General features: G+C 38.1%; 1 protein-coding gene across 1 annotated transcript in view; it reads left to right on the forward strand.

Moving 5' to 3' along the window:
- The window catches only part of LOC105742717 (la-related protein 1B-like), a 103,390-nt gene that overhangs the window by 88,103 nt on the left and 3,024 nt on the right, over positions 1 to 12,263 (forward strand). The window contains exons 3-6 of the mRNA XM_012515538.2: positions 1,994 to 2,154; positions 2,695 to 2,839; positions 10,525 to 10,634; positions 11,496 to 11,623. Coding sequence (XP_012370992.2) covers positions 1,994 to 2,154; positions 2,695 to 2,839; positions 10,525 to 10,634; positions 11,496 to 11,623 — 544 coding nt within the window. The remainder of the gene's footprint in view (positions 1 to 1,993; positions 2,155 to 2,694; positions 2,840 to 10,524; positions 10,635 to 11,495; positions 11,624 to 12,263) is intronic.

The raw sequence follows: 12,263 nt of genomic DNA on the forward strand, positions 1-12,263 counted from the left end.
AGGAAGGAAGGAAGGAAGGAAGGAAGGAAGGAAGGAAGGAAGGAAGGAAGGAAGGAAGGAAAGAAAGGAACATCTGCGGTGCATTGATAACTGATGGCCAACTTATTACACCCAGCTGAACTGAACCAGTGTGGCGCTGGGTATAGGAGGCCCACCTGAGAACTGCTGACAGCAGAACTAAAGAAGCTGTTGAGAGGTTGTTAGGGAAGCTGTTTGGAGAGGTTGTTAGGTACAAGCTGTTAGGTACAAGCTATTGGAAAACTGTTAGGGAGATGCTAGTTCTTTTGGGCTGTTCTCCCTCGTAACTTTATCATACAGGCTTTCCTGGTGAACCTGGTTATTCTCATTGGAGGAGGAGCTCAGAACCACATTGTCACTGAGAACGGCTACCGCTCATTTTGGGGCAGCTCTGGTCCTCACCTTGAGCATTGCTTTCTGGCTCCACAGGGGAAGATGGTGCAATGCTCAGTCTTCTGGAGAAGCTTGTGGTGTTGGCTTTCCTGACAGGAACTGAGCTTTCCTCATGGCCAGAAGAGCTTCGGACCTCACTGGCGCTGAGCATGGCCATGGTACTTTTCAGGGGAGCTGTGGTTCTTGCTTTCTGCGTCACTTCCTGGCACCAGTTCAGATCCCTCAGCCTGCTAGCACAGATCCCTCAACCTGCTGGCACCAACTTTTAGCTTCCGTCACCGACCTTTGGGCTTTCCCAGCACAGATCCATGAAACAGCCATGCATGACACATTGTCATGGGCTCTTGGCCTCCAACTGGACTCATGCGAGGCATTGTCATGAGCTCTTGTGTACTGAAGAGCTTCAGCTGGACTCAGGACATTATCATGGGATCCAGCCCATCAGCTGCTGCAGTCTTTGGTCTTCAGCTTGTGGACAGATTTTCTGCACTCTCTGTTTGTATATGATTCTTTGGGTGATTATTATAGTCTTATAAAATGTGTCCCTTATTGTATTGTTCCCTTTGCAAAATCCCAGACCATGACAACATCTTTTTTTTCTTTTTGTGGAGAGCGATAGAGTTATGCTGGCTTATGTTGGAGCTGGCACTATTTTGTTTTATTTTGGCTTTTTCATTGACAGTGGGGAGCAAAATAAGAATACAGCCACTATCAAGTAAAAGTTGCTGCTACTACCTCCATTCAGAGCAGCAGTTTTCCATGTCATTGCTTCTGTACCATCAGGACAATTTTAACCCAGCAGAAAAGACAAATAGTGTCCTAGAACTATGATGAAAACAGATTTGACATTTCAGAAGGTTCTTAGGAACACACTAAGGATCTACAGACCACACTTTGAAAACAGGTGATTTATTTATTTTATATATTTGGTATTTTGTACACGGTGTTCAGGATCTCACTACACAGATCCGATTTGTAGTGATCCTCCTGTTTTCAGCCTCCCAAGCACTGTAATCCCAGCACTTGGGTTTACAGGCATGCACTACCATGCCTAGTCTCAATCACTGTCTCAGTGTGCCCCAGGGGCAGAGCTGGCACAGCAGGCCAAGGATGGAACTGAGTCTGCCTAAGCAGATGTGTTAGTCCACTGAACTATCTGGCCAGCCCTGGAAACTTGGGATTTAAATCAGTGTTGTAGGAAGATTATTTTGGTGGCAGGCTTTGAGAGGGAGCATGGGGAAACAGAGCAGTTAATTCCAGCAAAGGAGAGGAAGGCCTAACTTCAAATAATGGAGGACAGATGAAAAGGCAAGGATTTCAAAGCGGAGCTATTCTTTATCAACTGAATTTATGTGTTGAACATAAGTAGCACTTCCTGTTGTCCATCTGTGTGCTATTGGTAGGGAATACTTTTTTCCTGCTGCTCAGACACTCAATCATGAAAACCTTAGATTCTACACTCGCTTCTTGCCACCTTGTGCTTGCCAGGCAGGTACTTATGCCACTTAGCTATCTCTCTGGCCCCCACATTTGCTTCTTGACTCTTTAGTTTGAAGGCTTTCCCTTTCCCCTTCTCCGACAGCAGTTCAAATCCTTCACCTTCGGAAGCCGCACCACTTGGGGGAAGCTGTGGATGTGCTCCTCACCCACTCCCCAAGTTCCAGCACCCTTCTCATGAACTTTTGAAGGAAAATGGTTTTACCCAACAAGTGTATCACAAGTATCATCAAAGATGTCTAAGTGGTAAGATGCTTGTCTTTTTCTACCTATATTTAAAATAAAAATATAATTCTAAAAATTCAAATTCTATCTTTTAATATTCAGTTAAGATATTCTTTTATTAGCTAGGTATGGTGGTACATGCCTGTAATCCCAGCACTTGGGAGGCTAGGTCAGGAGGATTACTGGGAGTTCAAGGCCAGCCTGAGCTACATAGTGAGTTCAAGGCCAGCCTGCACTACAAAATGAGAACCTGTTTCAAAAGAAAGATATTATTTTATTTTGTTATATTAATAATTATCCTATTTACACATTTCTTTATTTATATTTCATACCTTAGATGCGTTAGGAAATAAGCTTTAGTATAATATATTCTTGTTATTGACAAATGTCTATAATTTGAGCAGTGTGTCATCAAATAGATTAGTATTTATCCTCTAGGAGAAATCCAAATATATTTTAGGATCAAGATATTTTAGTTTTCTTCATTTTAAGTTATAAAATGACTGCTGTCTTGATTTTTGTTAGTACATTTAACTTGCAAATATGTTTTAACTTTTCCAGAGAGAAAACGCTTGGGAATTGGACAGTCCCAAGAAATGAATACCCTCTTTCGTTTCTGGTCCTTTTTCCTCAGAGATCACTTCAATAAAAAAATGTATGAGGAATTTAAAGAACTTGCTTGGGAAGATGCAAAAGAAAATTACAGGTCAAATATTATGTGATTTTTTTAACACTTTGGAAGCATTTTTAAAAATTAAGAAACAAGGACTGAAGCAACCTACTTTTGAACTGTGAAAGTTCCACACGATATGTCAAGTGAGGGCTATCTACATTAGCTATTGCTGTATAACAAATTACCCCCAAACTCAAAAGATTAAAACTAGAAACATTTTTAGGGTAAAGACGCTAGGTAGTTCTGTCCCATGGTCTCTCGGGAGGTTGCAGGCAAGGTGTTTGATGGGGCTTAGTTTGACAAGACCTGAGTGGGTTTCCAGCTTCTTCAGTCTCTGGCCACAGAAGCCTCCCACAGAGGGTTTTACAACACGTGTGTACTGGGAATGAGCCCCCAGATTCAGTTTGTTGGTGCAGATAGATAATTAAGCACTCAGAACCCAAGAAATCTCCAAGGCCTTTTCCTTCCGCGGGTGGCCAGAGCACACTCCGGCCTGAGTGCGCAGGCTCTGCTCCCTGAGACAAACCGAAAAGACCCTTTGGTGACTCAGTGCGCCCATGAATGAAGGGGACAGGCTTGTTCAAGTTTGAGACGCTCTCTTGTTCATGTTTATGATAAAAAGACTGTTTCTTCAATGCATGACCCAGAGCAAGTGATCTACGAAGGACATCTTCCAAGATGTCAAAAATTGATTTTAAAAAATCTAATAAAAATTGTATTTGTAACATGTAAAACAAAAATGTTTATTTTTCATCTAAAATTTCTATTTAGGTCAAGAACAGCAGATGCATGACATGGGTGCCTCCATTCCTTTCTCCTCTGTCCACTAATGACATCTTTAATCAATCCCAGCACCGTTTATGGTCTTCCTACCTATACTTTTCAGATTTAAACTCTGACTTATGGCTTTTGTAGCTTCTTCTAATTTAATAGATTTGGAACAAAAAAAGCAAAATTTGCCATTCTTGATTTCAGGATAGTCATCCAGGCTGTAGTTTGCTGCCCACTATTGGGTTGTGAAATCAATTTAAGGGTACTGTCCTGATTTCAAAGATATAGTAGAGGGTCCAGGAAGATAGCTCAGTGGCATAAATGCCTGTGTGGCAAGCACAAGGTCCTGAGTTTAAAAAAAAAAAAAAAGATATAGTAGAAAGTATCAGACTAAACTGAGTTCAGTTTCACAATTTATACATACTTAGAAATTTAAGAATTGTTTTGTAAAATGGCTGTCAATATAGCTCAGCAGACTAAGCGCTTGCTTAGGTAAACTCAGGTGCCAGAGTTCAATCCCTGGCACCACCTGCCGTGCCAGCCCCGCCCCCAGGTGTGCTGAGCTGGTGATGGAGTCTGGGCGTGGTGGTGCACACCCGTAATTCCAGCACTAGGAAGGCAGAAATCAGGAGGATCACTATGAGTCTGAGCTGCATAGTGAGACCCTGCACACACACACACACAAAGTAATTGTTTTGTAAAGCATTTTATACACAATTTATAGGGGCACATGTTGACTTATATGATAAAATATTTTTTCTTATTGGACGGGTAGAAAAATTTGAAAGATATTGTTTTGAATCAGTATGCTTTGTTTACCTTTTCTGCAATTTCTTTTTGTTTCTTAGAACTTTGTAATAACTTCTTTTAACTCTCTTTCTACCCAAGTATAGGTTGGAAATGCCTCCTCTGCACTGATGTCCACATAGATCTGTGTAGATTTCTGAGCGCTTTTTAACACCATTTCTTGCTTTTATGTCTGTTTCTGTAATACTTACCAAGAGACTGTATTAGATGCTTATTCTGAAGAGATTATAGTTAAGTACATCAAGGCTTTGAAATGAGACCTTTGTTTGAATCTCAGTCCATTAATTTGCTGTGACTTTGATAGGTTGTACTCCCACTGTTTCTTTATAAAGCAAGAGAAATTGTTAGGTATCTTAATGGTGTTATTATGAAGGTTGAACAAAACATGTAAAGGACCTAACACATTAACTGATTTATATGGTAATGCTCAATAAATGATTATCAGCATTAGAAAGAAGATCAGCACTAAATCTATCCACTGATTGAAAATAATAATAAGATGAACTCCAAATATAGACACTGAGTATTTATTACATTTAATGCATGAGCGCTCTCTCTCTCTCTCTCTCTCTCTCTCTCTCTCTCTCTCTCTCTCTCTCCTGAGCTATCTCCCCGGCCCCTAATGTATGAGTTCTGGTCTAGGAGCTTTATAAATATCTGTTCTTGAAAGTTAGATATTATTGTCCCCACTTCTAGGGATATGATTATAAGTTCAGGATTCAAATACAGTTCTAAGTCTGTATGTTTTCCCCTTCTTACAGGTAATGGTAAATGAAAACTGAGAGGACTAATTGTTTGCCTCTGCTCTTTAGTCTAGCAGGATAAATATTTGGGCTATGTTATTAATACCATATTCTTGGTCATTGAAATAATATATGAAGGGATAAAAGCAAAATTCCAAATATTATCTATTTAATGCAAAATTGTATCAAATATTGATTGGCTTTTACTAATAATCTAAGGATGTTTGGATTCCTCAAAGACATTTAAGTTAAAAGAAAATTTAAGAGAGAAGAGAGAGACAAAAGAGAAAGAAAAAGAGACAGAGCTAGAATTTCTCCCCAAAGATTTTTATTTCATTGGTTTGGATCAGAGCCTAGAGATGACCTTTTCAAAACAACATTTGAAGGGCCATCCAGATAGCTCATCAGACTAAAGTGCCTGTTTTGGCAGAGTGCAGTGGCCAGGTTTCGATCCCCAGTGTGCCATGCCAGCCCTGCCCCTGGGATGCACTGAGATGGCAAGTGAAACTGGGTGTGGTGGTGCATGCCTGTAATCCCAGTGCTTGGGAGGCTGAAAATAGGAGAATCACTATGAGTCCAATCTACATAGTAAGACCTTGTAGACCCTGTCCTAAATTCATTTAAAAAAAAATTCTGGTAATTCTAATGTGTAAGTAAGTTGGAAACTACTGATATTAGTATAATATTATCAAGACAAGTTTACAAGTCGGAGCTGGTATTCCCTGGGTCCTTAGATCTTGTAGCCTTTAGTAATAAAAAATCAGTAGCAGTACTTCAGGCTGCCAAGCCAAAGGGTGGGTAGATAGATAGATAGATAGATAGATAGATAGATAGAGCCACATGCCTGCAATCCTAGTACTTAGGAGGCTGAGGCAGGAGGATTGTTCGGAGTTCAAGACTAGACTGGGTTACAAAGTGAGTTCAAGGCCAGCCTGAACTGCATAGTGAGATGCATGTGCAAACACACAGACAGACACACACACACACACACACACACACACACACACACGATAAAAATATAAAAAACAATGATGTATAATTTCAAAACAAGATAATAGGAAATTAACAATGGTTATTACATATTGTCATCTTCAAAGTAATTGCTCAGATTTCAAGATAAAGGCATGCAAAATTGTTCAGACAATATAAGCACAAACTGTTTCAATGCACTAATAAAAATAAGGAGTATAATTGCCTTAGCGATCTTGTGTGTGTGTGTATATATATATATATATATATATATATATATATATTCTTTTTCTTTTCCCTTCCTTTTTTTCTCCTTTCCTTCATCCTAGCTATTCTTTTCTCTTGAGAAGTTTCTTTCCCTTTCACAATATCTGTTGTACCCTCTGGATCTTACTTTTTTGGTTTCTTACAGTAGGGAGACAATAGAATGTTTACAATGTGAGTCTGCTTTATTTCACTTATAAGTATGTTCTCAAGTTACATCTATTCACTTTTGTCTTACATTTATCTTTTATAGCTGAGTAGTACTCCATTATATAAAAATACCATATCTTTTTTATCCATGTCTTGGTTGATAGGCATTTGGGTTGTTTCCAAGATTTGGCTATGATTAATTGTGCTGCTATAAACACAGGTGCACATATATCACCCATGTGGTATGATGCTTTTAATTCTTCTGGGAAAATATCCAGAAATATAATAGCTGGGTCTAATTGTATCTATAATCCTAGCTTTTTGAGGAATTTCTCACTAATTTCCATAGTGGTGGTTTCAATCTATGCTTCTACCAACAATGGATAAGAGTTCCTTTTTCCTCACAGCCCTGCCAGCATTTGTTATTGGTTGATTTCTTGATGATAGCCATTCTTTCTGGGATGAGACGGAATCTCAGTGTTGTTTTAATTTGCATTCTCAAATGATCAATGATGTTGAACATTTTTTCATGTATTTGCCATTTGTATTACTTCATTTAAAATGCCCGTTTTTGGATTGGGTCTTGAATTGGGGGAAGTCTGATTTTTCTCAATTCTTTATATGTTCTAGGTATAAGAGACTGTTGGCTAATTTTTTTCCCACTCTGGTTTTCTTTTCACTCTGTTGGTGTTTTCTTTTTCTTTCTTTTTTTTTTATTAATTTTATTGAGAAACAAATAGCAATGAAACAGTTTCAAAACTGATTAATAGGACAATTTCAATAATTAATACATTGCATATTGTTGTCTTCATAGTGTACAAGATGCAGATATGATATCCTGTCCACAAACACTATTAGTACAAATCTTTCTTCTCATTCAATTAAGAGAAAGTAGCTGTATATCTATCCTAATTATTTTGTATATATAGATACGAAATGGTCCTTCATTTGCCAGGCAAGTTCTTATTCTACTGAGCTAACTCCCCAACCCCAGGTCCTTCATTTGTATTCCTTCTTTTTTTGTTTAGTTTTGTCAGAGATGGGTATTCCATTGTCATTTAAATATTGTAGGTGCGTGAATTCAGCAAAATATTCCAATATAGTCCAGTAATCCATGATAGTAGTGGGTAATCTGTAGGACTGGCATTGTCAGAAGTTGTTGACTTGAGCCCTTTACAGCTCAGCATGTTAATATGGCTTTACTTTTCATACCTTGTTATTATACTTTTCTGCTGGATGATTAAGACCAAGATAAAACAAGACCTATGTAACAAGAACTGTAACTTTTGTATCTGACAAGGTCAGTCAAATCCTCTCAGGATTTACCCTGAAGCCCTGTACCGCAGTTTGTAGATCCTTTGTCAGTGTTAGCCATGTGGATGAGTCATGGACATTGCTTGACCAATTTGCTCTCTGTGAAAGCCTAAGAGAATGTTTTTTCTCCATGTGACTCTCCTTAGGCACACTACATTGTCAATCATTTTCCTCTGTGACCCCCATAATCTCCTTGATCAGAAAATTTGGGACCTCACTGAGTTACAGGCTATTATAGTACAGGTTATCTTATTCCTGAGTCCTCACTGACCTTGAAAAGCTAGGACCAAAATGTTGGCTTTCCTTGTAGCCATTCTTTTTCTCTAATTTTTGGTCTGCAAACTTAAGTTGTTAACCCTCCAGAAGAGAAGCTTAATGATATTACCCTGTAATATAGGCAGTTGAGCTTAACCTCATTATCTGTCTGAATATCAAACATCTTAGACATAGCGTGGAACAGATATTGTCCATCAAATATTAATATGTTAAACTTTAAATCCCTACAGAATGTGAAGAAAAAAAGAATGAATAAATAAATATTTTAAAAATTGGAATAAACAATTACATATTTTTACACAGAAATTTAGAAATCTAACCATATACAGCATTATAGCAGGACAATCCTATGGCATTTTTGTTTTTTATCTCTTGTTTTCATCTATTACTCTTGTTTTTTAAACATACATTTACTTGAGAGAGAGTATAGTAGTAATTGATATGACATGACAAACAGTACATATGTAGAAGACCAGAATGATAGGCATTCCAAGCATGATCCTAGTGTATTACACATTGATATTCAGTGCAGTTGCTTAGTTCACAGGTATCAGCATATATAGTTCACAGGTATCAGCATATATATGGTGATTTCTTTTGATGTGCAAAACTTTTTAATAAGATGAGATCCCAGTTGTTGATTCTTTGGAGTATTTCCCTTGAAGCTTGGTTTTTGTTCATGAACTCTCTGCCTAACCTTATGTCTTCCAGATTTCTGCCTATTTTTTTGTTCTGTAGATTTAGGGGTTGGGTTCTACTATTTAGATTTCTGATCCATTTTGACTTTAGTTTTGTGCATGATGGCAGACATGGGTCTAGCTTTGGTCTTCAGCATATAGAAAGACAGTTATTCTAGCACCATTTATTAAAGAGTCTCAAAGATAAGGTGGCTGAGTGTATTTGTAGCTGTGTCTGCATCTTCTAATCTGTCTTGCTAATCCTCAGGTGTTTTGTTTTGGCCTGTATCATTGTTTGTTTAATTTTTTGTCTGTTTGAGAAAGGATTTCCAATGCAGTTCAGGCTGGCTCTAAACTCACTCTGTAGTCCAGGTTGGCCATAAACATGCAGTGATCCTCCTGCCTCAGTCTTCTGAGTGCTAGGAGTCCTGTTTGCCACCATGCCTGACTAGTACATAGGTGCATAGATGGCAGTGTTACATTTCTCTTAGTGGCTTGTCAAGAAACCCTAATTCTTTTATGCATATAGTTATTCTCCATCCGTAAGAAAGTATTTATAAAACACACACAAGAAGGGTTGTAGTGTCATACATATGTAATCCCAGCACTTGAGAGGCTGAGGCAGAAGGATTGCTGTGCGTTTGAGGCCAGTCTAGACTACATAAGTGAGTTCAAGGCCAGCCTGCACTATATAGCGAAAGCCTGTCTCAAAAACAAAACAAAAACAGACAAACCACCAAACACACACATGCACTGGCTTCCTGTGTTCAATAGCCAGCCCACAATAAAGAATCTGTAACCTATTTCACTGAGGCACTCAGGACTTAAGGATTCTAATAGAAATTTTTAAAAACTGTTGAATCAGCCAGGCATGATCCTTCACTTCTCTACTTAGCACCATTAGTTAAAGGTTGAACCAGGGTAATTTATTGATCTACTGTCTAGAATTTGTCTTAGGTTCTCTAGGTAGTTATAGGAAGAAGGAAGAAAACTTGTTTTCAGCTTTATATAATGATTGTAGCTCTTACCAGAATACCCACAATGAACTATACTTTATAACTAGGCAGAGGTGCTCTCTGAGGGGGCACTAAATTATGTCTGGAGATTACAGCTGAATAGGTTAATTACATTTGGGGTTCACAGCACAAAAGTATGGTCTCTCTCTATAATGAAAATTATATTGAAAAGTATTTAATATGATGAACAATGCACCATATAAATTTAGGCTTATGAAAAATCTGTACCATTTCCAGTGTCCCTAAATCTTTTGATAATTTCTTCAGAAATACTTGGGACAGATACAGTGACCATCTAAAAAAGTTGGACTCTTAATTGGCAAGGGCTGCCTCCAATCTGCAAATTCCTTGTATGGCTTTATTATGTACTATGATTGATTAAAACAAAAGAGGGAGAAAATTGTGGCAAAACCATCTAAGTGTTATTAATTAGTATTTCAGTTAAAAAAATCTGTGTGCTGAGGGCTGGGAAGATACCTCAATGGTATAAGTGTCTGCCTGGCAAGCACAATGTCCTGAGTTCAATCCCCGGTACCACACACACACACACACACACACACACACACACACACACACACACACAAAGATTTGAATCTAAAAATCTGTGTGCTAAAAATTTGCTTCTTGTTTCATATTGTTTACTCTTTTTCATGTCATGTTTGCTTGTATAGATGCTATGATGAATTTACATTATAGCAAAAATTTATTATCTTTTTCTTTTCTGTGTATAGGTATGGGTTAGAATGTCTGTTCAGGTTTTATAGTTATGGACTGGAAAAGAAATTCAGACAAGAAATTTTTAAGGATTTCCAAGAAGAAACCAAAAAAGATTACGAATCTGGTAAAAACAAAACCAAAACTTACTGTCTGGAATTTGTAAACTTGAATTTGTTGATAAATGGGGGAGCAGTTCACAGCATTTGTCTCTAGGATGCGGTAAAACATTTATGCTGTTATTATGCTTCTTGATGAAGGTTGTGTACCATGTAATAAAAGGCCTTTCTTGAGAATTGTGGGAAAATACCACCCTGGGTATTCCATCGTGGAGGCCTGTTTTGCCATTATCCTCTTCACAAGCATGGCTACCCACGGCTGTCCCTCACGTGACAGCCTTTGTGACGGCTCGGACGCGCATGAAGAGGCCGACTAGCACAGCGCTAGGGCGGGCTGCCGGCCTGATCCCGGGGTCTGTGGCCTTTGTCAGCGCCCAGAGGCCGCGTGACCTTGGCGAGTTCCTCAGCCTGGCCAGCTTCTAAGTGTATGTGAAACTGAAAGGTTGAATTTTCATATTTAAAAATGTACAGCAAAGGTTGAAAAATTAAAATTAAGAAAGTCATTGAGAAGAAGCTAGGTGTGATGTGCACCTGTAATCCCAGCACTCAGGAGACTGAGGCAGGAGGATGACCACAAAGTGGTGTTAGGTGCTACTTATGTTCTTTCATTGCACATCTTAGTCTCAAAATCTACAGGAAGCATATTTAAAAAGTTAGAGCAGGGTGTGGTAGTGCACACTGATAATCCCGGCATTTGGGAGGCTGAGGCAAGAGGAAAGCCTGAACTACATGGTGAGAGGCTGTCTCTAAATAAATAAATAAAGCATATATTGAAAGATAAGTGGGTTATTGGTGGTTGGATCATATTTGATACGAATCTCTTTTTAAATTCCATATAATTTACAGTATATATTCTTCTTTGTTATTAGGTCAGCTGTATGGATTAGAAAAATTTTGGGCCTATCTGAAATATTCTCAATCTAAGACACATTCTGTTGACCCAAAGCTTCAGGAATACCTCTGTAGTTTTAAGAAGTTAGAAGACTTCCGCATTGATGTAAGTTTTCTTTTCTTAGTTTAAAAATAAAAAGTGAGAAAAAAAGGCAAAAAATAGAAACAAAGCTTTTGTAAATGGGGAGTGATGGAAAGGAGTGTGGACGGAGGGGAGGGAGATGGGGGAAAATATCACCTTATCCCATGTACAGATACAAATTCCCCATGCTGGGTGTGATCGTTATGTGTTACTCAAGTATACCAATAACATCTGATTATAAATAACATCTGATTTTAAATAACATCTGATTTTGCAAATGCAGCAAACTGAAATTCTATTTCAATTATAACTCATTGCAGATAGTTTCCTGCCTGAAAATTAGACATTATTAAAATGCTTTTCTTAAAGTTTTTTATTTGTTTTATTGCCCATATATCTTTGTCACTTCTTAGTAACTTTCTTGGCTTTTGTTTTTGAGGAAAGATCTCTCTAGGTAGTTCATACTGATCTTGATTTCACTGTATAACCCAGGCTGGCCTCAAACTTTGAGGTCATCCTCCTGCCTCAGTCTCCTGAGTGCTGGGATTATAGGTGTGCATTACATCTAGTTTCTTCTCAATGACTTTCTTAATTTTAACTTTACAACTTTGCTTTAAATTTTTAAATATGAAAATTTAACTTTTTAGTTTTAAAATCAAATTTT

The sequence above is a fragment of the Octodon degus genome, unplaced genomic scaffold (assembly GCF_000260255.1).
Source record: "Octodon degus isolate 3935 unplaced genomic scaffold, OctDeg1.0 scaffold00068, whole genome shotgun sequence".
NCBI classification, from domain to species: Eukaryota; Metazoa; Chordata; class Mammalia; order Rodentia; family Octodontidae; genus Octodon; species Octodon degus.